Source organism: Lepidochelys kempii, chromosome 14 (genome assembly GCF_965140285.1).
Source record: "Lepidochelys kempii isolate rLepKem1 chromosome 14, rLepKem1.hap1, whole genome shotgun sequence".
NCBI lineage: Eukaryota > Metazoa > Chordata > Testudines > Cheloniidae > Lepidochelys > Lepidochelys kempii.
The window spans coordinates 7,025,472-7,053,262 of record NC_136393.1 but is presented as its reverse complement, the minus strand read 5'-3'; the positions used below and the strand labels follow the sequence as shown (position 1 = coordinate 7,053,262).

General features: G+C 41.3%; 1 protein-coding gene across 9 annotated transcripts in view; it reads left to right on the top strand.

The window, feature by feature from the left end:
* Positions 1-27,791, top strand: part of CEP112 (centrosomal protein 112) — a 362,242-nt gene that overhangs the window by 292,950 nt on the left and 41,501 nt on the right. For 7 of the 9 annotated variants that reach the window (XM_073311622.2, XM_073311620.2, XM_073311619.2 and 4 more), the window contains 2 exons: positions 5,331-5,432; positions 8,979-9,043. In XM_073311622.2, coding sequence (XP_073167723.1) covers positions 5,331-5,432; positions 8,979-9,043 — 167 coding nt within the window. Of the gene's footprint in view, positions 1-5,330; positions 5,433-8,978; positions 9,044-10,481; positions 10,711-27,791 lie in introns of those variants that run through there. The other 2 variants (XR_012154913.2, XM_073311617.2) reach the window with 2 other exon arrangements.

The following is a 27,791-nucleotide window of genomic DNA, read 5'->3' as shown; positions in this document are numbered from 1 at the left end:
CCCCCCCCCCATCAAAATTAGTACACCAAACTCAGCTATATGTTGTCTGTTAGTTATAAAGAAGTAATTTAGACTTTCACCATGATCTATTTAAATCTCTTGGGTCAGTAAATCTTGTTAGTAACTTCAGCCAACAGCTATTAGCATGTTTAGCACAATGTGACAGGAAACAGCTGGGATCTTATTTTCATCCCATTGTGCAATTATTAATGAATATAGTTGAAAGTAATATACTTTCGACAAACTATCTTAGCAATGAATTTATTGGGAGATCCTCTTCACCATGATATTAGGGTCTAATATTTTGCAGATCAGTTTTCACTGCAAAATGGTGCATACACCTTCTCACTGAAGTCCAGAAAGATATCATTCTAAGAATCAGCCCCAAACAATCCTTCAGCTACCAGGGATTGTTTCTTTCTTTGTCTGTCTCGCTCTCTTTTTTTAAATAGTACTCAAGAATTTCCTTCCAGCCAACTTAGTAATGTGTATCTGGATTCTAAAGCATGGTACCTATTTCTTTGTGACTTTCAAAGAATTATCTTCCTCAGAAGGGAACAGCTCTCTTCAGCCTTTGCTGGATTACAGTGTGAAAAGTGAATAACCGTTTTGTGAAAACATGCAGTTAGATTGCACTTGAAGATTATACTGGTAAAAAATAAGCAGGTTGGAAGAGGCCTGTCGCAGAATTTGACCATAATTTCTGCCAGCAATCAGTACGGTGAAATTTACCCCACCATGGGCTAGTGCAAGACCAGTCACAACACTATATATCTATGGTGTGGCAATGCAGATGGGAGAGGGAGACTGCAATGGGGCCTGCACACAATGGAAGGGTGTCTCTGAATATGCAAGTGTGGCAAAAGGCTACTGGCAATAGAACTGGGTAGCCATACTTGCATGGATCTAGTGACCAGGAATTTTCTCGTGAATGACATAGAGGTTCTGCAGCCACTATTCCCATAGGCTGAAATGATGGTAACAGAAGGACTGGACTGGCATCCCACGGTTTGTTTGCAGAGTGGGGGCCATGGGATTCCTTTCCCTGGACCTTGCATCCCCAATTTTACAAGCTTTGTGCATGAATTTCACCGTTATTATATTATCTTTAGATATGGAGTTAGAAAAGCTGTCCAGCACAATCTGCCTGATTGGTGAAATATAGCTTTTATTTTTTCTTAACTTCCAAAAATAAAAACATTTAGCAGTTCTAGCTGTCTGTTTCTTCTCCTCTCTCACCAAGAACATGTCTAACACATGTTAGATGAACACAAATATGCATGTTCTGCTGCATCCAGAACTCCACCCTAAATCAGCTCTTGGCTCAAAGGATATTTATCCTGGCAAAGTACATATACCTCATAATGTTTAAAGCACTCACAGAAATAACTTAGATACACTTATGCTATTATTTTATTTTTAAAAAATACAAATCTTGATCTCTCACACACACACAAACATATCAAACAATTCTTTTATTTCTTTATATTTGCATGACACTATAGATTACAATTAGTTCACAAGAAAAACTTTTATTTGTCTATGTACATAAGGGCTTTGCGGGGGTCTCTTCGTTTGCTGGTACGTGAGAAGCATTTCTGCACAGAATTCTCCTAAACTTTCATAAGATCTATTTTATTCCCTTCTACTGATAGTTATATTATGTATAATACATATTTGACAAGACTTGCTTTTTCCAAAGGAAAAAAAAAAGGAAGAAAGAAAGAAAGAAAATCGGTGCTTTAAGTGAGCCTTAATTTATATCTAGTCATCAAGTGTTTAAACATGTGTGTTCTTTGCAAATAAGCTGGAAGTCAAAACTTATCTCAGTTTCAAATAAAGTAAAATCTGATTTGTGGTCCTGATGGCAAAACTTCCTGGCAAATTTAAAGCATTTTGTTGCTAAAACATGAGTAGTGTGAAGTGTGTTGGTGTGTGAACGCACAGTAAGGAAGTTCCATTTGAAAATTTTGAAGTCAGTCTGGCAGTGAACTTCCCCTTATCCATCACTGGTGAAGTCAGCCCCAAATCCATCAAAGCACTTGAGCACTTGCTTAACTTTAAGCAGGTGGCTAGTCCCATTGGAGTCCGTGGAACTATTGACATGTTGAAAATTAAGCACAGACTTAAGGCCCTGATTCAGCAAGGTAATTAAAGTTGTGAGTAGTCCTGTTGAATTGATTAGTGCGACTAATCACATGCTCAAGGACCAAGCTGAATCAGGGTCTAAGTGCTTTGCTACATTAGGATGTTAGTGAATACAACAATAGTGGGAAAATATAAGGCCCAATCCTACTCCCAGTTGATCTATGTTGATATAATATCACTTAGTGATGATGTCATTGAATAAAGGTGGCTGATTATTAACAAGTCCTTGTGCTTAAGAAATTATCATTTTCATGCCCAAAAATCCTAAATTGTAACATCTCTACAACAACCATGTCCATTTTTTTAAATGTCTACCACCCTGTAATAAAATGAGCCCATGGGTCATTTACTTTCTGTTTGCAAATGTACATGTGGTGCTCCACTATGATATTTCACTTTTGAGTGCAGTAATGTTCAAATATTTTCCATTTCCCCATCTTCAAACAGGAATGTGTTCTAAATCTCTTAGGTCTGTTTTCCTAATCACTGCAGTGGGAATGAGCATTGCAGTTTGCCTAACCTAGATACTCCTTATTGCATTCCCATATATTTTAAAGAGTCCACTCACCTTCTCCATATTTGATACATTCCCTTCCAAGTTCATCTGGTTAGGTGCATGAAGAAGAACATCCAGTTTATGGGAAAAGACTTAATTTTACTTTTGGTGCTGAGACCATGTAATATGTGTCATGACATAGACTTCTTGTTAGTCAGCCATCGTTAGCCAGTTGACTATTATGAACACTCTGTATTAGATAGCAGTACAGCAACACAGTAAACTTACATTTCCCCCAGCTTAATGTGATTGCTAAATCCCAAACAAAAGATTAGAGGAAGTTCACTATCAGACTGGCTAGTGTAATGTGTTAAATTCACAATAGACATATGTGATCCGAATTAGACACGTAGGTACCTATCCAAAAAAGCAGATATTCAGATAAGTTTCCTCTCGAGGTTCCTTCCAGTTCTATGATTCTAAGATTCTGTGATTATTTATATTCACCTGAAACTTTTCTTCTTATTGTAGACATCTGCAAAGATATCTTGCTGTAATCCTCCATCCAGTTGCATGGTCTTTAAGTACGAATGATCCAAAACTATTGAATAAAACAATCATCAACCAAACTCCCCTGAGACTCAAGAGTATTATGTAAACAATGCACCAGGGCAGCATGCCCTAGGCAATGAGAGACATGGGTCTCCTGCATTCTTTGCTTACAACCAAGCTTCTTGAAATGCCCTTTCCCAGTCAGTTTTTGGTGGGAGATTGTTTATAATACTTTATAATTAAAAGGAGGGGGAAATTAAGTATAAATAATTAGAAAATGATGACTGCAGCTGGTTCTGCTCTTTCCTTAACTTGTATAAATTAGTCCTAAAGTGCATATGACATAGTTATGGGCACTGCTGGTAGGTACCAAAGATGTCATGGTAGCAATGCATATCTATGTCAGAAACCCCAAACGAAATAGTATGGAACTCCTTTACTTCAGCCTTTATTCATCACACTTTCTTTTTGAAAGTTCTTTTTTTCACTCTTGCAGCTATTTCTTTTGGGGAGTTACACACCCTTTCATATTTAAAGGGCCTGATACAATGCCCACTGAAGCCAATAAGGAGTTCTTCTGTTGATTTCAATGGGTATTGAATCCATCCCTCAGTGACTGGTGATCATTTATGTAGACAAAAATCAATTCATGATTCTCTATATGGTTCGAATGGAGACATAACTTTATAGTGATATTTTTAAGTATACTGGGATAAGCTGCTAGGGTGGTAATATTTCCTTGATATATATACCCAAAATCATGTGTAAGGAGATCACACATTGGTCTTTTGAAGATGCTCACAGAGTCATTCCAAGTCCAAACATTTTAGAAATCTCTTTGAGCATTTGAATCTCCAGCAGAGTCTTGAATTCATTGCAGCCAAAAGGGAAAGGTCAAGCAGAAAGCAAAAGCATATGGAGATTGCTGTAGTGTCAGATAATGTGCCTAGAAATTACTTTAAAAAAGAATAATCATTTCAGGAGACAGGTTTTGGTGCTACTCAATTTAATACTTTTAGAGCTTGGTTAGAAGAATAGTAGATCAACAATTTTGATTCTGCTGCAATGAATTTGACTGAAAAATGAGCTGTGAAGAGTGCAAGGAATGTCTTGCAAATTTTCCGTGTAATAATAAGTAAGACAAGATCCTCAAAATATCTAGATGGGGATTGACAAGTCATTAAACTATTCTGAGTGCATCACTTAGCTGGAGGGCATTAATAGTCCTGGAATGAAGTCCAAGAAATGCCAAGCTGTAAATAAAACATAGTTACATCCATAGACACAAAATGTTGCTCCTTACAAAACTTTCTAACTTCGAAGTGTTTTTTAAAAAATTCTGTATGCAGAGTTATTTTGTCTCATATATTAGGAGTGAGACACAAGCAATGCCTGAGCTAACGCCCACTGAAGTCAACAGGAAGGCTCTCATTGATTTCAGTGGCTACTGCATGAGGCCCTCTGCCCAGTCCCCAGCCGTGCTTTCGTTAAAGCTTCCCAGGGACGGATTAGAGGGAGATAGCCACATGGCCCTTCCTTTGTCCTCTCACACCAGTTCTTAACAGAGCCCCTACTATGTCTCCTTTTTCTGCCCATTTTTTCCTCACTCCTTTTCTATAACCCTCTTTTTTCTTCTTGTTTTCTTTTCTCTCTACTTCTTTTCTTCTTTCTTCTCTTTTGCTCTTTTATGTGTTTTGGGGACACTTTCTCCTCTCCGTGCTGCCCCACCCACCCCCCAGAACCCGCTCCCTGTTCTTCCACTCACCAGAATTCTGCATGGCCCTGGGGATGGTAACTGGTGCCATACAAGGCTGAGCTGAGTAATGAGAACTACAGCTGGTTGCATAAAGGGCACAGCAGAAGCAGAGAGGGAAGGTTGGTGACATTAAGGAGCTGCCTACCACTTGACCTGCAAAGGTGGCAGCATGCTTGCAGTGTCTGTGTGCAATGCTGGGTCTGCGTTCTTACAGCTTTCTTCCTCTGTGTCCTCACCCTCCCTTGCCCCCCACCCCCAATTAGTCTTGTTCTGGCCTCCAAATTGGGAAACACTGGTCTAAGAAGAAGTTGGCTGTGAAGATTCTCTCCTCCCCCCAAATTGGTTATGTGTCATTTAAATCTCTTTATTCAATTTCAGGTGACATACATACGACAAGAATATGAAACCAAACTCAAAGGTCTGATGCCAGCATCTTTGAGAAAGGAACTGGAAGACACCATTGCATCTTTAAAATCTCAGGTAAAATATCAGTACTCAATTGTCTCCAATTCTAGGGTTTAAATAACACTCATCTCTTTTATAAAGGAAACTATGAATGCATTAAATTTGGCAATATTGGATTGAGGTCAGTGATAAACTGGCAAGAGTCAGATGCTTATCACACCGTCACCTTTCTGCTAGGATCTCCCTCTCCCCATCTCCCTCATCTCACTAGTGAAAGAGTCATCTCTCTTGATCCAAGGGATTTACCTCAAATGCCAGCTGAAAGTAGAAAATAAAGTCAGCAATGATGTTGCAACTGTTACCTTTTTTTCTTTCCCAAGAATATGCTGCTGAAGACAGAGTATGGTTAGCAACTATCTATTATCAGTGTTTCTTCAGAAGAAACTCTGTTCGCCATGCCCTGGGGGACTCTTTGTTTCCTTTGCAGCCTGTATAATAAAGCAGCCCTTTGCTTTTTTAGGTACTGCCTCAAAAGTCCATTGAATTAATTCCAAGTTTGGTTGATAAAGGTAATAGCGTTGATATAATATCTTGTCAAAGACATTTGATTTGGTACACACAGCATTTTAGTTTGGATTTGCAGCAGGAATTAACTCAGGAAATTCTAAGACCTGTGTTATGTGTTAGATAAAACTAGATGGTTCCTTCTTGTCTTAAAATATATGAAACTGTAAATTAATCTGAATGGCAGCCCTAGAAGTAAGAATAGTAAAGATGAAGACAAACTGTTAAATGTCATTTTTTTAAACCAATGACTGATCATGTTTAAAAAAAAAACAAAAAAAAAACCCTTACCCCTTTGGAAGGGCTACTGGGTAGTGGATAGTTAGGAAGCAGATGTGATGTATCTTGATTTCAGCCAGGCTTTTGACACAGCCCCATATGACATTCTCATAAGCAAATAAGAGAAATGCGATCTAGATGAAATTACTATAAGGAGTATGCAGAACTGGTTGAACGACCATAATCAGCACAATTAATGATGGTTCACTGTCTACAGGGGAGGGTGTATCTAGTGCAGTCCCGCAGGGGTCAATCTTGGGTCCAGCAGAATTCAATATTTTCATTAATGACTTGGTCAGTGGAGTGGAGAATATACATATGAAATTTGTGGATGACACCAAGGTGGGAGAGGTTGCTAGCACTTTGGAGAACAGGATTAGATTTCAAAATTATTGTAACAAATGAAACAAGATGAAATTCAATAAAGACAAGTGCAAAGTACTGCCTTGAGGAAGGAAAATGCACAGTAGCTGGCTAGGAAGTAGTACCGCTGATAAGGACCTGGAGGTTATAGTGGATGACAAATTGAGTATGAGTCACTGATGTAATGCAGTTGCAAATAAGGCTGATATTCTGGGCTGTATTCATAGGAATGTTGTAGGTAAGACATGGGAGGTAATTGTTCCACTCCACTAGGCGCCAGTGAAGCCTCAGCTGGAGTAGTATCCAATTCTGGGTGCCGCACTTTAGGAAACACATGGACAAACTGAGGAGAGTCCAGAGAGAGCAATGAAAATGATAAAAGGTTTAGAAAACCTGACCTTTGAGGAAAGATTTTAAAAACTGGGCATGTTTAGTCTTGAGAAAAGAAGACTGAGGGGGGGACCAGATAAGTCTTCAAACATGTTAAGGGTCGTTATAAAGAAGACTGTGATCAATTGTTCTCCGTGTCCACTGGAGACAGGACAAGAAGTAGTGGACTTAATCTGCAGCAAGGGAGATTTAGGTTAGATATTAAGAAAAACATCCTAAATACTGGAATAGGGTACAAAGGAAGATGGTGGATCTCAAATCTTGGAGGTTTTTAAGAGCAGGTTAGACAAAAAACTGTCAGGGATGGTCTAGGTACACTAGGTCCTGCCTAAGTGCGGGGGTGGACTAGATGATTTCTAGATCCTTTCCACCCTACATTTCTTTGAGTTTATAAGGGTACGCTGTGTATGGTGGTGATGTGATGTACAAACTCCACTCTGGATAGCAGAATCCTTCAGGAGCCATTCATAATCCACGTGGAATCATTTGAAATGCGAAGACATGCATATGTTCATGAAATGCCAAAGGTTGGGGGGGGGGGAATGAAAGGTTAAACTGTTATCTGAGTTGTTAAGCGAGTTTTTTGTGTGCAGAAGTCAACTTTTTTTGGCTTGGATTTATTTGGTAAAATGTTGTTTGAAATGAGGTCGTTACTTAAAATCATAAAACCGCTTATAGTTTTACATAAGATATTAAATAGAACCACATCGTCCATCTCTCTCCCTGGAAATGGTTGTTAGTTTAATTTACTTACATTCTCTGTTTATAAAAGTTAGTTAGTAACATTTTTTGCTATGCATGGGAATTTCCCTTGGCAATGTCTGTCTTTAACAGAAATATGACATTTCCATAAGAGAGAGCTTTATAGTCCCACATGCTAAAGGTGGCACAAGTTAATAGTCAATTGCAGATATTTATTTATTGCATGTAAAGGAATTTCCAGTGGTACTGATATTTAATCTGATTAAAGTCATTGCAGACCAATAAAGGGTTAAGGATCTACCAGGATGATCTATTTCCAGTTGATAGTAAAAGGCCAATTAAAAGTTTAGTTTACTGTTAACTTTGTCTGGTAGGAAGCATTCCATTGGAACAGATATAAGAATACTTCACTTTACAGTGAGTATTGTTTTTTAAAATTGAAACTGATATACACCTGCAGGGCTTCTTTTAGGATCAGCAGCATTTCAAAGGACTAAAAGTAACTCCAGACTCCTAAAACTGGGTGTTAACGCACAAACACGTAGCTGCTGGCTTCATCTGCAGCAGTATACAGTAGTCACAAACCATTCAGTAAGCAGGGTTCTCTTCTAAAGCACAGGTGTCCTTGTCTTTGAAAATTGTTGAAATTCCAGTCTGAAAACATCAGAGGAGAACGGCAGTGGAATCCTTACACCTGTCAGGATTATTAATTGTTCCTGGGGGGGTGACAAACCAAGAACTGTTAAAAATGAACAAATATTCACTGCTCAGCAAAGTTTTCTAAAACTTTAGTAAAGTTTAAAATGCATTGCACAATTGTTCACTGCCCACCCCCATGAGCTCTTTGTAAGTTGTCCTAACATGATAGTGCTACATAATATAAGCATTAATTCTCTCACACACCCTGTGAGAAAGTGGAATGTTGTTTTCACAATATTTCAGATAAGGAAACTGAGGTAGAGAAGTGAACTGACTTAGCGTCAGAGCTGGGATTAAAACTCAGATTCTCAGTCCCATGTTTAGTCCACATGCTACATTATCCAGTATAGCTCTGAGTCCAAAAAGTTATCGTGGCTGTTTTGGCTTCTGACTGAGTGTATAGGGTGCAGGATTAATGCTGTGAGTACACAGGCCAGGGAAACCACACTAGCAACTTTCGGTCAAGCATCATTGCTTAAATCCAGCTCATGACTAAGGTGCTATTGAGATTTCTCTCGCCAGCATAAACTGGGCTTTAGACAGTAAAGTCAGCCTCTGTGAAATAAGTACCAATTGATTCATTAAGATTTTATACTCCTCTTTCATATGGGATGTATTTTGTAGGTAAACTTTCTGCAGAAGAGAGCATCTGTCCTACAAGAAGAACTGAATGTGTACCACACCAGAAGGTAAATGAGTGTCTTCTCCTCAATTTGTACCATTTCACACCTGTGGGTCTCAGCTATTGAAGTTTTACCACTTAATTAAAATGCTTAAGTATGGTTGCACTTTAAAAAGAACCTTATTTTCAGTAAACAAGCTCTCTTTGAGAAGTTACTCAGCTCTTCTAACCACAATGCTTAGTCAGTGCTATTAGAGCAAGATTAGAGAACTTGCAGGTGCAATACAAGTCTGGGCCTTGCCTCCATGTTCATGATGAAACAGTGCACAGCTGCAGGTCTGCGGTGATGCTGCCTTCTTTTAAAGATAGAAAACGATGATGCAGTTCTGAATATTACAGCTTACAGCTTCAAAGTACAGGATCTTTAGCTTTGTTTCAGACATGTACACCATCCAAAATAAATGACTACAAGTGTTGCAACAACAATAAAAAGATTCTCTGTGCCCTTACAGTAAATGATTCACATGGATGATTGGGAAAAAGGAAACTTCCAAGCAAGGTCATTGAGGTTTTTTTGGCCTTATAGGGTTCATTGATAATTGTATATCTCACAGCAGGATTTCTGCAAAGAACAGGATGTGCACATATAAATAGCAGATATTTTAATGAAAACCATGTAAGATATAAAAACTAGTCTAAAAATATGAATGTTAAAAGGACTTCTTAACATTCTGGATATTTATAGTTGAGACTGATGATAAAATATGTACAGGTGTGTGTGTGTGTGTGTGTGTTCACATTGTTTCCCTGAGATTTTTGGTTCTGTACCTGGTATTATAGGAGCCATTGTCAGATAAACATTGATTCAGTGTATTTTTTTGCGAGCAATGGAATTACACAGCAATGCTTTTGGCCCAAAAGTTTCCACTGAGACAGCCAGTCAGTGCTTTCACACAGAGTACTAGCTGGCTAAAAGGTTGGTAATGGTTTATAGATCCAGTCATAGGTTTAGATCCAGGGCACTACTGACCAAAAGTTGAATAACACATTTGAATGTGGCTTGTGTGTAATGACTTTAGTGCCATTCTTAATAGAGGAGAAGGGTAGGAAAATTAACTTTACTATTGTATTCCAATGGCTATACCTAAGGTTAAACCACATTGGCAGCCTAGTTTGGAGAAGTTTGTACTGCTACAGCCTATTCTGTGGTTAACAGAGAATCAGGCCAGAATCTTTCACAAGACTAAATTCATGGTCATTTGGAGGGAGTCAAGGGGGAGCAGAGGGAAGTATTATCTTCACACTGATTCATTAGCAGACCCTTTTTTGTTAATGTTGTGCAGTGTTTGAGGATACTTGATAAGCTGTTCAGTGCAGGGACTGAATGTAATATATATATGTGTTCAATGTGTAGCATAAACAGGCCTGATCCTGATTCATGCCTGTGAGCACTTTCTAATACAAATAATAGTAAGATATAACTAAGGAGAACATTTTAATTTTAGGTAACTGCTGGAGCAGAGGAAATTGTTCAAGTGACAAATGGACTTCTTTCAGCAGGTTTGAAGATTTGGATCTTGTAAATTAAACTGTGAGATCAGTGGCTGTTTTGTTAGCACAGAAAATGTAATTAAGCTCATGAAAGCACATTCATCATTCATGCTAGAGTTTTTTGAGTTGTATCTTACTTGAATTATTTTTTACCATTATCTTATTACAGATTTACAATTTTGATATATTGTGTTTGTGTCTGTGCTCAATTTACTTACTGCGAAACTAAATTCCCTCGACTATTGGTTTTGCTATCACTTCCTAATATCATTTTTATTCAATTTTATACATGATAAAATCATGTTTCTATTATTATTATTATTCAGTATATTTTAAAAACATATTTTACATTGTTTTCATGTTCATATGTTTACATAATATTAAAATATTCTTTTGTACTTTTTTGTTTTGACATTGTTTGTGGTCCCTGAACATTTCATTTGCTGAAGTAGTCATGATGTTTGTGAGGGTTTTACATACCGTGATGTGTTCACAGGGAAAAATCCTGTTCCAACTATGGAAACGTCACAAGTGCTGCCTTTAGTCACTCTTCTGATTAATGGCCATCAGTAGGCATGACACAGGCTAGGCAGCCACAGGACAGGGTTCTTTTCTATGAAAATGCATTGAATTATGTGGTGTATTTTGAAAAGAGAGGCAAATAAGGGCCCCTATTCTGCAAAAACATATGTGCTTAACTTTAAGTATCTTAGTAGTCCCATTGAAGTCACTGGGGCTACTTATGTGCTTAAACCTTAGCAGGTGCCTAAGTGCTTATAGGCTCTGAGACATTGAAAGTAATGGAAGCTGAGAGCACACAGCACCTACCTGGAGGCACTCATCAGCTTGTAAACTTGGGTTCTTCTTTTCTGTTGTTCATATTGTTCAAGAATGGCCATTACTAGCTGGTTTTAATCCACAAACTGAAAAGTGGGGAATATAAGAAACCAGCTGTTTTTCCCTCTGTGTATCTCTGGCAAACATGACACAGTTAGTGGTCTGGACACAGGATATGGAGACAAGAATTTACTGACAATGGCCTTGGGCAAGTTATTGAACTTCTCCCTGTCAGTGATAAATGGTGATGATAATTCTTGGATACCTTCCTCAGAAGGGTGGTGTGAGCATTAATGTATTGCTATTTGTAAAGAGATTTGATGATGAAAAGGGCTGTGTTGTTAAGCAACAGCCATGCAACTGACCTCTAGGGGCACTGTGGCATACATGCTGAGCCCTCAGCTCACAGGCTGCTCCAGTATCATCTCCCTTCTGGCATCTAGATAAATGAGGGAGGAAACTTGTTGGCAGACCAGATTACACCCAGCCTCACCTCTTGGCAGCAGGACCATTGGGAGAGGCAACTTTCTGCCAGATTTCACCCTCCCGTTCCACACATCACCTCTCCACCTTTGCTTGGTGCTTTGTTAATTGTGAGGCTGGTCCTGGCCTGTGCCCATCCGTGGCTGAGCTATAGGTTTTCTACCTTCTCTGAATCAATTAGTGATCCCATTGCTTATGGATAAAGGTTCTTCAGAGCTCTCAGATCATCAGAGAAGTGATGCAGCAGGTGCCACTAAGCGCTGCCTTGGGCGATGGTGTGTTTTACTAGGAGTGATGTGCCAAGATACATTTAATTTGTTGTGGGTAGAAAAATTAAAAACTGTTTACTCAGAAAGACATATGGCAACATTAATTCAGCTCTTCAGAAGAAATTTCAAGAGTTCACTGAGTTGCAGATTCTGAACTGAGTGGATTAGCTTTTGTAAATTGCTTTGTGTTGGATCTGAGATAGAAGCATCTATTGTGATGAAACCTCTTTTCCCAAGCACAAGTGAAATGAGATGAGTGATGATTAGCATGCTGCTAATATTTTTGCACCTATCAGAGTGGTTATAGGGCTCTTGAAATCAGTGGAGTAGCGAAACTAATGCACATAACCTCCGTTGCACATGGATCCCTGAGTAGACTAACTGAATGCATATCTGAATTTCATTATGTACTAAGGAAATGGGTTGCTAACATCAGTGATGATCTCAACAAACAGTTTAAGAATGAGGGAGAAAAGCAGAACGTGGTCAATTTGAGTGTTTCAGAATTGAGATGATCTCCCCTTATGGAGAAAGTACTATGGAGGCCAGCGGTAAACTAAACCAGGTCCTGGGGTTCACCCCATAAAATGAATTGCTATAATTTTTTTAAACATTTCTTACATTTAAAAAAAGTTGAGGTTTGTGCCTTCCCTGTAATTGGTACATGATCAAGAAGTATCACACCGGGATGTAATTAACTATCAGGTAACAGTTGGTTTCACGGCTTGTAACTCTTACTGCTGACTGGCTAGTCAAGGCCCTTTACCCGAGGTTCACTTTCTAGCAAAAGAGTTGTCAGCTGAAAGTGGCTGATTTCATTACAACACAGTAAACAGGCTTCTTTGTGGCTTGATTACGGCTGTATTTGTGCATTATTATTTTACTGATTTTTTTCAGTAGAAAAGATGATTGTTTAATTCTGTGTAAAAATCACACAAATAATTTAAAAAAAAAAGACATCAAATCATTCACCAGTGGTGAGGGAGTCCTTGCCCTTATCAGGGTGAAACTTTGTTTCACTGCCGCTTACAGTTCTTCTGATACATGTAACAAATGTTTATTTCTCTTAAAGTTGGAAGAAAAGGGATAGAACCCCCACGCACCATCAAACCCCTTTGCTTTGTTCTACAACAGAGCTTTAGTTGTAAGGGTTTGTTTTGTTTTCCCCCAGCATAACGGAAGCTCTTCTGCTACTTGCCTATATCCTATGCAAACAACTTCAATGTTTCATGCTGTTTCAAACTGAGAAGTGGCTGTGCTCCTAACAGAGAAGACTTACTATGACCGGAAGAAAATATCTGTGGTCACTAATATCTGTAGTGTTAAAAGTTACAGTGATCTCTTTTTTAAAAAAAAACATATACAGCCACAGTGATAAGCAGTCTTAATAGAGAATGTAGCAGGAATTTGATTTTTAAAATTATCTTAATGCAAATCACAATTCACTGAAGGCACTAGGCGCTAATGAATTTTACTAGGTCTCATTCTGATGGTAGAAAGAGAAGATAGAACATCAAGTATCATATGAAAAAGTTTCAGAACACAAGGTCATTTTAATTCATACTTTCTTTTTTTAAAAAAAAGAACGGTCTTTTCTCAGCTTTGATATTTTGTTCAGAAATGTCATTTCTTTTAAACCTTGTCATTAAAGAAGGTTTTTTCTTTAAAGTGCATTATCAAAGAGTGCAGAAATTGCAAGTTACTGAAACTAAAATGCATGATCAGTTTTAAATCCACCAACTAAAGCCCACTTAAAATGAAATGTACTCTTGTGCTGGCGGCTTCTTTGATAAAGCCCGTGAAAGACACAAAGTTGGTCAGTTCAAACCAGGAAAAGAAGATAATTAAGTAAAACTTTTTTTCCTACATTTGAAATTACTTTTATGGATGATAAGCATTGAGGGGACTGATTAAGGGCCCAATCCTGCAAACGTGCTCTCACATGAGAGCACGCAGATAACTTTGTAGGATCAGTCTCTTACAGAGCAATTACACAGTCGTTATATGTGAAGTTTGAGAATTTGGAGTAATGTATAAGCTGGACCACCAAGTCTGCATTTCAAAATGTCTTTTTTTTTTTTTTACCATTTGTTGCCACAACATGATCAATATGTTTCATTATAGCGAACCATAACATAAAGGAGTGCAGGTCTTGTGTACTGCACCTGCTTTACCATTTGTGAGTATTTCAGATCCCCATCTTTCTCTTGATGCAGGTTTTACCCTATGAACTGCTATGCTTGGTTACCAGATTTTGCGTGCTTTTCTTGCTTCAAAGGGACACTGATAAAATATGGGGGAATGGAGAATTTTGTGTGACTTCTCATAATTCTGTTATTCACAGCAAAGGAACTTGAATTTTCATTTGACACGTTTATACTCAAAATCTTTGAAATAATCAAAGGGATATTAACAATCAGAGAACAGGTGGTGGTAAACCATCAGACAGATCAATTTATTTCTACCAATAGCCATTAATGAACCAATCTCTGCCAATAAGTGCCGCATTGTACACTATGATAGCACATGCTGATCAGTTGTTTAGCCACTGGCATTAGAGGCGTGGGGCCTGGTTCTTATCTCTCTTACTCTAGTGTAAATCAGAATTTACTCTAGTAGTAAAGTAAAGAAGTAACTCTGTAAAAGACAGTGGAGCTACACTTGAATTAAAATGGTGTTAGTGTAAACTGTATCAGAATCAGGCCTGAGGCCTTCATTAGTTACACTTCAGCATTATAAACTGCTTAGCCTTCCTACCTCTCCACTTCCCAACATCTGTTGAACTTTTTATTGTTGATAGTACCAGGAGTTTCTGTTCTCACGGACCAATATATATTTAACATTAAAGCTGGGATTTTCAAAGGGAGGTGAGGGGCCAAACCACATTGATTTTCAGTGAGATTTAGACACTTGAAAATGCTAGCCTGAAACAATATCATGTATATAAAAGGGCCCCTTCTTAGGCTGACTCATCATTATTCCATATGTTCTAAAGACCTAGAGCTCAGTGGGAGGGGAAGAATATAAATTTAAAATGTCTCCACCACTACTTCAACAGGCGGGAAATCCTCTGCCCAGCAAAATGCAATGTAAAATGCACAGGGTTACAACAGGGTGTGCTCTAATACTTAAAATCAACAACACAGCACAGCGGCTACATTGCAGATACTCACATTTGTATCTCAAGGACCAAGGAAATCATTCAAGATTATGCATTAGGGTAAAGTTTTCCTATATACTCTAGTTGTACTTGTACAATCCCTTCAGTGCCTTTGGGGCTGCATATACTAAGGATTCCAAACAGCACGGTAACTGGACTGATTGATTGATGGTTGCTCTGAAGGGCAAAAGCTTGGCCCAGCTGAAGACCCATAAGAGTTTTAATATGAACGTCAGTGGACCAAGGAGCAAAACCTACAACACACAAATTGGACTTCGTAACTGACCGGTTTGTTCTCTTGACCCTGACACCCATTTTTTCTGCATAAAATGGAATAAAGTCCCTTTCTTCAAATAGGGCTTCCTGGAACAAGGAAATAAGCCAGAGGATTTATAAGAGAATGATTGGGGCGGCTCATGTTTGTTAAGTTAATGGCCCCGTTAGTATTTCATGAACACACACCCTCAAAAAAGTTGGAGCCTGAATCTTTATGCGGGCTGTGTTTAATTGTATTCAGGAATATCCTTACATCTCTTGGCATTTATTTGGTACGCTTACTTGTCTTCTACTAATTTGCTTCACTGGTGTTGAATGAGCTGACATTTCAGTACAGACGTGGATGTATAGGTCAGTGGAAACATATTCCACACAGGCCTCTCTCAAATATATACGTAAGACTGGGCTTCCCCCCAGTATAGTAGATGGTACTTCACTTTTCCATAAAAAGAAAAGGAGTACTTGTGGCACAAGTCCTCCTTTTCTTTTTGCGAATACAGACTAACACGGCTGTTACTCTGAACACTTTTCCATAGTTGGTTTTATAGGTAGGGGTGGTCTTGTGTTTAAGGCACAGAACTGGGAGAGCAGGATCCTGTTCCGAACTGCCACAGACTCAGTCGGCATGTTGTTTAAACATGAGAACAGTCGCCTCTTCCAAGAGATTGAGAGGCTAAAGTAATGTTTATAAAGCACAATGAGATCTTCAGATGGAAAGAAGATAGAAGTGCTAAATTGTACATGTGTGTGTGCACTTACATATGTAAATAAATTAGCATAATCACTGCTCCTATCCCAAGCTTTGAGTGCATAAAGAATGTAATACTGTGCTTTCAAAGATTACAAACTCCCTTTGATCCAGTGCCAACATTAAAGTGCTCTCCAGCCCACAAAGCCTGAGATCTCCCTTCCCCCACCACACCTCACCTCACCTCACTCCTCTTCTAACGAAGAAGACTTTTAGACAGGTTTTGCCATGTGCTCTAAAGGGGGATAGTAAGTTTCAGGGTGCCCTCCACTAAGAATGCCTCATGCCCCTGACTAATAGAGGGATCTCATGGATCAGTAGCTGGTTAAAAGATAGGAAACAAAGGAAGGAATAAATGGTCAGTTTTCACAGTGGAGAGGTAAATAGCAGGAAGGATCTGTAGTGGGACCAGTGCTGTTCAGGTAATTAGCAATGTGGCAAAGTTTGCAGATGATACAAAATTACTCAAGATAGTTAAGTCCAAAGCTGATTGTGAAGAATTACAAAGGGATCTCACAAAACTGGGTGACTGGGCAACAAAATGGAAAACATAATATACATACAAAGGATTGGGTCTAAATTAGCTGTTACCATTCAGAAAGTCATTGTGGAAAGTTTTCTGAAACACCTGCTCAATGTGCAGCAGCAGTCAAAAAAGCTAAGAGAATATTTGGAACCATCAGGAAAAGGATAGATATAAGACAGAAAATATCATAATGCCACCATATAAATCCATGTTATGCCCACACCTTGAATTCTGCATGGAGATCTGGTTGTCCCATCTCGAAAAAGATATATTAGAATTCAGAAACATACAGAGCATGATTGGGGCATGGAACAACTTCCATCTGATGAAAGAGTATAAAAACTGGGACTATTCAGCTTAGAGAAGAGACGACTAAGGGGGAATAGGATAGAAGTCTATAAAATCACAAATGGTATGGAGAAAGCAAATAGGGAAGTTATTTCTGAATGGGTAAATAACACAAGAACCAAGAGTCACCCAGTGAAATTAATAGGCAGCAGGCTTAAAACAAACATAAGGAAGTACTTCTTCACACAATGCATAGTCACAACTTGTGGAACTTGTTGCCAGGGGATGTTGTGAAGGCCAAAAGTATAACTGGGTTTAAAAAAGATTTAGATAAGTTCCTGGATGCTAGGTCTATCAATGGCTATTAGCCACAGTGGTCAGGGACGCAACCCCATGTTCTGGGTGTCCCTAAACCTCTGACTGCCAGAAGCTGCAACTGGACAACAGGGAATGGATCACTTGATGAATTGTCCTGTTCTGTCACTCCCTCTGAAGCATCTAGCACTGGCCACTGTCGGAAGACAGGATACTGGGCTAGATGGACCCTTGGTCTGACCCAGTATGGCCATTTTTATTTTCTTACTGTTCAAGCTGAGCTCAACCACCTGTTCACTTTTGTAATACATACACATGCATGAGGTCTAGTGTACTCTGTGCCTCAGTTTCCCCTCTGTACATTGGGGATAATAGCACTGCGCTACCTCACTGGGGAGTTGCGGACATTCACACCTGTGTTCAGTGTTCAGATAAATAAATACTAAACTGCCACCATGTGAATTTTAAAAACGAATGAATGAAGCAAATCTGTAGACAAATGTTTCAGCTAAATGCCTTCTTCATGTCTTCTTCTAAGTGTTCTGAACACCAAAGGAGGTAAATCACCAAAAAATTTAACTACAGAATGGCTTGCTACATTGTTAGAAACCTGATCCTCAGTTGGCTCCTCGAAAGATAAAGGTCATTGAGGGCACGGTATCTCTTCTGCAGTTTCCACAGTATGCATCCGATGAAGTGAGCTGTAGCTCACAAAAGCTTATGCTCAAATAAATTGGTTAGTCTCTAAGGTGCCATAAGTACTCCTTTTCTTTTTTTTAAATCAGATAAAACGCTCAGGGTATGTCGACACTACATTTAAAAAGGAGTGACTCTGACAGCCCGACTCTTTACCCTCCAGCACGCATGGCTCCCACTGCAGCACTAAAAACAGCTGTGTAGATGTTCAGGCTCCGACTCTGAAGCCCAGGGAAGGGGTTGGGTCAGTAGGACCTGGGTTTTGAGACTTGCTGCCATGGGTTTTAAAATGCAGTGTAGACATATCTTCCGAAAGCGCCACGCACTGATAATTTATTTCTTCTAGCATAGAATCATAGAATCATAGAATATCAGGGTTGGAAGGGACCCCAGAAGGTCATCTAGTCCAACCCCCTGCTCAAAGCAGGACCAATTCCCAGTTAAATCATCCCAGCCAGGGCTTTGTCAAGCCTGACCTTAAAAACCTCTAAGGAAGGAGATTCTACCACCTCCCTAGGTAACGCATTCCAGTGTTTCACCACCCTCTTAGTGAAAAAGTTTTTCCTAATATCCAATCTAAACCTCCCCCACTGCAACTTTAGACCATTACTCCTCGTTCTGTCATCTGCTACCATTGAGAACAGTCTAGAGCCATCCTCTTTGGAACCCCCTTTCAGGTAGTTGAAAGCAGCTATCAAATCCCCCCTCATTCTTCTCTTCTGCAGGCTAAACAATCCCAGCTCCCTCAGCCTCTCCTCATAACTCATGTGTTCCAGTCCCCTAATCATTTTTGTTGCCCTTCGCTGGACTCTCTCCAATTTATCCACATCCTTCTTGAAGTGTGGGGCCCAAAACTGGACACAGTACTCCAGATGAGGCCTCACCAATGTCGAATAGAGGGGAACGATCACGTCCCTCGATCTGCTCGCTATGCCCCTACTTATACATCCCAAAATGCCATTGGCCTTCTTGGCAACAAGGGCACACTGCTGACTCATATCCAGCTTCTCGTCCACTGTCACCCCTAGGTCCTTTTCTGCAGAACTGCTGCCTAGCCATTCGGTCCCTAGTCTGTAGCTGTGCATTGGGTTCTTCCGTCCTAAGTGCAGGACCCTGCACTTATCCTTATTGAACCTCATCAGATTCCTTTTGGCCCAATCTTCCAATTGGTCTAGGTCCTTCTGTATCCTATCCCTCCCCTCCAGCGTATCTACCACTCCTCCCAGTTTAGTATCATCCGCAAATTTGCTGAGAGTGCAATCCACACCATCCTCCAGATCATTTATGAAGATATTGAATAAAACCGGCCCCAGGACCGACCCTTGGGGCACTCCACTTGATACCGGCTGCCAACTAGACATGGAGCCATTGATCACTACCCGTTGAGCCCGACAATTTAGCCAGCTTTCTACCCACCTTATAGTGCATTCATCCAGCCCATACTTCCTTAACTTGCTGACAAGAATACTATGGGAGACCGTGTCAAAAGCTTTGCTAAAGTCAAGAAACAATACATCCACTGCTTTCCCTTCATCCACAGAACCAGTAATCTCATCATAAAAGGCGATTAGATTAGTCAGGCATGACCTTCCCTTGGTGAATCCATGCTGGCTGTTCCTGATCACTTTCCTCTCATGCAAGTGCTTCAGGATTGATTCTTTGAGGACCTGCTCCATGATTTTTCCAGGGACTGAGGTGAGGCTGACTGGCCTGTAGTTCCCAGGATCTTCCTTCTTCCCTTTTTTAAAGATTGGCACTACATTAGCCTTTTTCCAGTCATCCGGGACTTCCCCGGTTCGCCACGAGTTTTCAAAGATAATGGCCAGTGGCTCTGCAATCACAGCCGCCAATTCCTTCAGCACTCTCGGATGCAACTCGTCCGGCCCCATGGACTTGTGCACGTCCAGCTTTTCTAAATAGTCCCTAACCGCCTCTATCTCCACAGAGGGCTGGCCATCTCTTCCGCATTTTGTGATGCCCAGCGCAGCAGTCTGGGAGCTGACCTTGTTAGTGAAAACAGAGGCAAAAAAAGCATTGAGTACATTAGCTTTTTCCACATCCTCTGTCACTAGGTTGCCTCCCTCATTCAGTAAGGGGCCCACACATTCCTTGGCTTTCTTCTTGTTGCCAACATACCTGAAGAAACCCTTCTTGTTACTCTTGACATCTCTGGCTAGCTGCAGCTCCAGGTGCGATTTGGCCCTCCTGATAACATTCCTACATGCCCGAGCAATATTTTTATACTCTTCCCTGGTCATATGTCCAACCTTCCACTTCTTGTAAGCTTCTTTTTTATGTTTAAGATCCGCTAGGATTTCACCATTAAGCCAAGTTGGTCGCCTGCCATATTTACTATTCTTTCGACTCATCGGGATGGTTTGTCCCTGTAACCTCAACAGGGATTCCTTGAAATACAGCCAGCTCTCCTGGACTCCTTTCCCCTTCAAGTTAGTCCCCCAGGGGATCCTGGCCATCTGTTCCCTGAGGGAGTCGAAGTCTGCTTTCCTGAAGTCCAGGGTCCGTATCCTGCTGCTTACCTTTGTTCCCTGCGTCAGGATCCTGAACTCAACCAACTCATGGTCACTGCCTCCCAGATTCCCATCCACTTTTGCTTCCCCCACTAATTCTACTCGGTTTGTAAGCAGCAGGTCAAGAAAAGCACCCCCCCTAGTTGGCTCCTCTAGCACTTGCGCCAGGAAATTGTCCCCTACGCTTTCCAAAAACTTCCTGGATTGTCTATGCACCGCTGTATTGCTCTCCCAGCAGATATCAGGAAAATTAAAGTCACCCATGAGAATCAGGGCATGCGATCTAGTAGCTTCCGTGAGCTGCCGGAAGAAAGCCTCATCCACCTCATCCCCCTGGTCCGGTGGTCTATAGCAGACTCCCACCACTACATCACTCTTGTTGCACACACTTCTAAACTTAATCCAGAGACACTCAGGTTTTTCTGCAGTTTCGTACCGGAGCTCTGAGCAGTCATACTGCTCCCTTACATACAGTGCTACTCCCCCACCTTTTCTGCCCTGCCTGTCCTTCCTGAACAGTTTATAACCATCCATGACAGTACTCCAGTCATGTGAGTTATCCCACCAAGTCTCTGTTATTCCGATCACGTCATAGTTCCTTGACATCACCAGGACCTCCAGTTCTCCCTGCTTGTTTCCAAGGCTTTGTGCATTTGTATATAAGCACTTGAGATAACCTGTTGATCGCCCCTCATTGCCAGTATGAGGCAGGAGCCCTCCCCTCACAGACATTCCTGCCTGTGCTTCCTCCCGGTATCCCGCTTTCCCACTTACCTCAGGGCTTTGGTCTCCTTCCCCCGGTGAACCTAGTTTAAAGCCCTCCTCACTAGGTTAGCCAGCCTGCTGGCAAAGATGCTCTTCCCTCTCTTCGTAAGATGGAGCCCGTCTCTACCCAGCACTCCTCCTTCATGGAACACCATCCCATGGTCAAAGAAACCAAAGCCTTCTCTCCGACACCATCTGCGTAGCCATTCGTTGACTTCCACGATTCGACGCTCCCTACCTAGGCCTTTTCCTTCCACGGGGAGGATGGACGAGAACACCACTTGCGCCTCCAACTCCTTTATTCTTCTTCCTAGAGCCACATAGTCCGCAGTGATCCGCTCAAGGTCATTCTTGGCAGTATCATTGGTGCCCACGTGGAGAAGCAGGAAGGGGTAGCGATCCGAGGGCTTGATGAGTCTCGGCAGTCTCTCCGGCATGATTGCCTGTAATAGCTCAAAACTGTTAATCTGTGTTAAGGAGTTAGTATTTTAGGGTTTCAAAGCCCCTGTTAATTTAGTATATAGTTGCAATGACACCACTAGTTAAAAGTAGCTATGGATGAAGTTCAAAAACTTCTATGATTGAGTTCAAAGGCTTCACCAAAGCTTATGTGGATTTATCCAAACCCCACACAGAGTCCAAATCTGAGTGGAATTTTCACAAAATCAGGCCTTTTTGAATGATTCCCAGCACATCCCATGTGTGCCTAGGCCAGAAATAATGAAAGAACAGTCTTCCGTTTTCTCAGCTGTCAGGTCTGTAGAGTCAATTCTCAGAAACTCTGAGCAACTTTGGTCTGAAGTTCCATGACTCTGAGCACAAAGCATCAAAAACCCAGCACCAATTAGGATACAAACAGTAGACAGTTCTGCACAACTAAAGATTTCCCAAAAGGAAACAGAAGTTACGGAAAGATTAAATGAAATGCTCCACCCCAGCTACAAGGTAATGAGGTGGTAAAAGCAGCTACAAAGAGCACTCAAAAATGGCAGAATTAGAGGGCCAAGAACCTCATTGTCAGGTAACTGTGCAGTGTGTGCTTTTCCTCTTTTTTAATTCCAATTAACAGTATGAAAGTTGCGAGGTGGGTCCCATTAGTCAGACATGAAATCTCACCACAAAGATGGAGCACTGATAGTAGCCAGCAGAGCAAGCCTGACAGCCTTGTCATGAGTCTTTTGGGAACTCTCAAGGAAATGGTTTTGAAATTCCAGTCCTCCACTGATAGTGCAGTCAGCACCAATTTGCAACATACCCAGAGAAGCCAAATTAATCAACAGTTTTTGCAAACTATCCCTGGGAACTCCATGGAGTGAAAGTTTGATTTCATTTTTTTTTTTCTTTCTCTACCCTATCTCTTCCGATGTGAAGCAGGGTAGAGGAAGCCAATTGTATCCACGCATTTAATGTCTCACTCCCCTCCACTCCATCTGCTCTCTTTAGGGTGACAGGATGTCCTGATTTTATAGGAACAGTCCAGATATTTGGGACTTTGTCTTATTTAGGCGTCTGTTACCCCCACCCTGTGTCCTGATTTTTCACACTTGCTATCTGGTCACCCTGTGTCTCTTGTTTATATCTTATCTGCTTTCGTCAACTCTGTGAAGTCAATTAGACACTTTCCATTGACTTAAATGGGCTTTGGATCAGGCCTCAAGAGTTAATTTGGTTTGGGAAGAAAATTCGTCAAAGGGGACAGTCCAGTTTATTGAAGAAGTCACTCCCAATTCAGGGATTGGACTACTGCCCTATTTGATAGATTGGTTTCAGAGTAACAGCCATGTTAGTCTGTATTTGCAAAAAGAAAAGGAGTACTTGTGGCACCTTCGAGACTAACCAATTTATTTGAGCATAAGCTTTCATGAGCTACAGCTCAATTCAAATGGACACCCTACCCTAATTCTCAATTAATGAGGGACAATCTCCAGTCATCGATACAACCAAATCTCTGTACAACTTCTCATGAGTGACGCACCCGAATACTTGGATGCTAATATCTAAACTGTATTCTTAAATTTATTCACCTAAATTTGGGTTATTGCTGATTATGTACTCTATGTATCTTATGACTTTTAAAAACAAACTCTGTATTTGTGGATAATATAAGCACTATACCCAGATGTACAGACGCTCTTTTCTCAACCTATGTATTAACATAATTTTTTTAACATTAGCTTTAATACAAAAAAAATTTCTGAGCCCAGTAGTGGGCAGTTGAAGTTCGCTCTGGAAGAGAGAGGAGCTGCAGATAATGGCTTTGTCTACACTACAAATGCTTTGCTAGTATAGCTATACCAGCAGAGCCCCCTAGTGTAGACGCAGCTCATGCCAACAGATGGAGTTTTTCTGTCAGCATAGTAACACCTCTTCCCCAAACATCATTAGCTATGCCACAGAAGCACTCTTCCATCAACATAGCTGTGTCTACATAGAGGAGGTTTGTGTATCTGTGACCGCTGGGGGGGGGGGAGGGTTTTCACATCCCTCACAGACATAGCTGTGCCAACAAAATATTGTAATGTAGACCTGGCCTGAGGCTGCTTAAAACTATCCTTCTAACTTTAAAAGGTCACCTCTCCAGCAGCGTGATTTCCAGTGAACAATACTGAGCCCTTGTAAAATGTATAATTAAAATGTTAAGGCCCCAGGACTGTATGGGCTTTGTGGATATACACACTGGACATACCATGCAATCTCCCTTCTTGTCCTCTTTGTTTGGTTTCATTCTCACTTTCGTGCTGTGACGATATTCTGTCATAAAAGTCACACAAACGCGGTGTGTTGCACAGAGTCTGTACCACGGAATCGTATTTACAACCCTCCGCTCCTCGTCACACAAGACCAAGGTGATGCTGACATTTCCTTCATGCCAGGCTGATCCTTTCACCATTCACTCCAAAGAAGAAAAGCAAATTCACTGAAACTTAGTTCAATGGCATGTATTTCACTCCAGCGTTCATCAAATCTAGCCTGCTGCTTTCTGTTTTAAGCACATGCACCTCTAACTCTCTTATAAGATTAGCTTTTCAAACATAAGGTCGTAGGCCAACCCTTCTGGCTGGTATCAGACACAGGAATGCACACCCCTATAACAACATGGCTTTCTGTTTAGCTGGGAGTCACATATGCCCCATAGTGGCATCTCTTTTGTGGCTGTATTTAAACTGCATTAAAACCAGGGGACCAAAAAAACCACACACAAGAGAAAACTGTCATGGAACAATATACAACCACTCCTTCTGCTCTAAGCTGTTACAGACGTGCCTGGCTGGTCCAGTCCTTACTGGACAAGTGTCCGTGTCATGGAACCCATCACCACAGTTGGCACAAACCAGCCCTCCGGTTATTGAAATCTCAGAGAATGGAGATTTGAATGGGTGATTGAAACTGAACTACCCTCTGAGCCACAGAGCAGGGCCCTGTGAGGACGCTTACACGGCCTCTGTCCATGCTGTACCTCAGTCTCCAGGGCCATCAGCCTCAGCACTTCTATTTTATAAACAATTTTCACAAAACACCCATTTCCACATTTTTTAAGCCATTCATTATGGCTAGAGTGTCCCCTGGCACCTCCTTTGGAGCCATTCTGCAGATCTTTTACATGATACTTCCTGACAGCTCTTTTGGAGGCATAAACTATCCCATTAATCAGCAGTGTTGTTACAGTTTGTAATACAAATACTTTGGGGGTTATAAAAACAATAAGCACCTGCAGAATCATGGGCTCTCCCTCCCCCCCACCCTGTAACAATAAAAGTGGGGACTAGCTGTTTGGCAGCCAGGAAACAAAAGAGAGCAGGATGAGCTGGCTTGAATCTAATGGGGCACCTTTGGCCCCCAATTCAGCAAAGCACTTATCCACATGCTTAACCTTAAGCCTGTGCATAAATCCATCCCTATTCGGCAAAGCTCTTAGCTATGTGCTTAAGTGCTTTGCTGAACTGGGACCTGAGAGGGGCTCTGAATCTAGTGCTGAATTTCATGACTGGCACTCTGCCTTTATATGAGGATAAACCAGAGCCTGTATATGCCCCAACATTTCTCTCTCAAAGTTAAATGAATCCTCCTCCAAATAACCACATTCTGCATGTCTATAGCACCTTCCCTCCTGGGAGATCCTAAAGCACATCGCAACCTATATACATACAGACTGCAGGGATCAAGTCCACTGAGATCTGGGCAGCTACCTGGCTACTTATGGACAGCCCCCGGAGGTGTCAGAACCATCGGAAGCTTCACGGGCCGGAGACCCTGGGAGAGCCCCAGAGAATGGTGGACTGCACCACTGGAAGATGGAGTAGGAAGCAACCCAGGGGGACTAGGGAGTGATCTGGTTGTAGGACCATGAACTAGGTCAGTGTGTTCCGTCGGATCCCCACTGACCCAGTGGTGAGTATGCTTGCTGCTGACATGACCCTGGACTGGGACTCAGTGGAGTAAGGAGGGCCCAGTCCCCCTACCCTGGACATCACCACCCTTGGCCCATCCATTAGGCCAACAGTCTGGTGAGAGAGGGCAACCATATTGATTTTGGCATTAGGCCACACAGCCCTGTGAGGAATGGCAGTCATATTGACTCTGGCCACTAGGCCGTACTGCCCTGAGGCTACAGATGGTCAGGTGGACTTAGCTGTAGGGCTATAACCCCCCTTTACCCTCCCAAAAGGGGGGAAATGGGGTGTATTTACCCCACGACAAGGCCCCTCCTCAAAGATCCCATCTGTTATAAATGGAATGTAGTGTTGGGATGCCCAGGGTTTTCCCACAATTGAGGCCCAATCCTGCAACCAGTCAAGGGGAGGCTGCACAGGTGGGAACAACATCACATAGACATGTATTGCTAGGACTGGACTCATGGTTTGGTTTTGCCTGTACGCTGATGGGCTCAAACTGTGTTTAACTTTTTATAGGGAATCAATAAGGGCTGTAGCACATCCTCCCTAACATACCTGTTGTATGGCTCGGTCACATCTCCGCAGGCAACACCAAACCCTGTTATAAATTTGATGCACGCAATCTTGTAATGTGTGGCCCACAGACAGTTGAAACTGTAGTGTAGATGGGACCACTGAGGCAGCGCTCACGGTGTTAAGCAGATTGACTAAACCCATCACTTCCTGGCACATTACCCCGACTGAAAAGATCCAAACAACTAGCAAGTTGGCATGATGCCATCTTAACAGATGGGTTTGAGCAGCCAGAGACCATGTGTGAGCATTAAATGTGTTCGTTAGGGGTAGGATTCCCATCTGGAAATGTCCAAATGGCTGCCCACCCTAGGCTGACATGCCTAAGGATACAGGGTTGTGCCATCCCTAATTCATCTCTGGGCTGGATTGCTTTTCAGACTTAAAAGCTAGCTCCTTCAGCTGGGGAAGGAAAGTTCTCTGGTCTGGTTCAGTCTCTGAAAGGTGCAGATTTTTACTGAAAAGTATTCACTTGGTTATTAAACCTGTATTAGAGCAGGATGCAAACTGCCAGAGGATTTGGAGCTGTAGGGCCCCTGCCTCACACTGCTGCTGTTGGAGAAGATGCTGGTTTTCAGCCAGATGGTCATTGTGTGGAACAAGTTTGAGAAATGCCAAACTGAAATTGAAAACCTTATTTTGAAATGCAAGGAGTAGGCGCTTTCAGAGTGCTGTCTGCAGAGTGGACTGGAAGTACAGGTCTTCAACTTTCTTTTAATTTACAACAATAAATCCCTAAGTAATTTAGAATGGTAACCTGAATTTCATATATATAAAGACAGTGGAATATCCCCCAAGGGAAGTGATGGAAGCTTAGATTCACAGATTTTTAAACCAAAAAGGGACCATTGTGAACATCTAGGCTGACCTGCATAACGCAGGGCATAGAACTTTCCTGAATTAATTCCTGTTTCAAGTCCAATATCTGTAGTTGAACTAGAGTGTATATTTTAGAAAAAACATCACATCTTGATTTTTAAATTGCTAGTGATGGAGAATCCACCACAACTCCCGCTAAATTGTTTTAATGGTTAATTACCCTCATGGTTGAAAATGTGCACCTTATTTCTAGTCTGAATTTGTCTAGCTTCAACTTCCAGCCATTGGATTTTGTTATACCTTTGTCTGCTATGTTGACGAGCCCTCTATTGTTAAATTTCTGATCCCTCTGTAGGTTCTTATAGACTGTGATCAAATCATCCCTTAACATTACCTTTGATAAACTAACTAGAATGAGCTCCTCAAGTCTCTCACTATATAAAACATGCTTTCCAATCTTTTAATTATACTGGTGGCTCTTCTCTGAAATCTTCCTAGTTTTTCAACATCTTCCTTGCATTGTGGCTACCAGAACTGACCACCGAATTCCAGGAGCAGTCACACCAGTGTCGATGTAATGGTGTTGC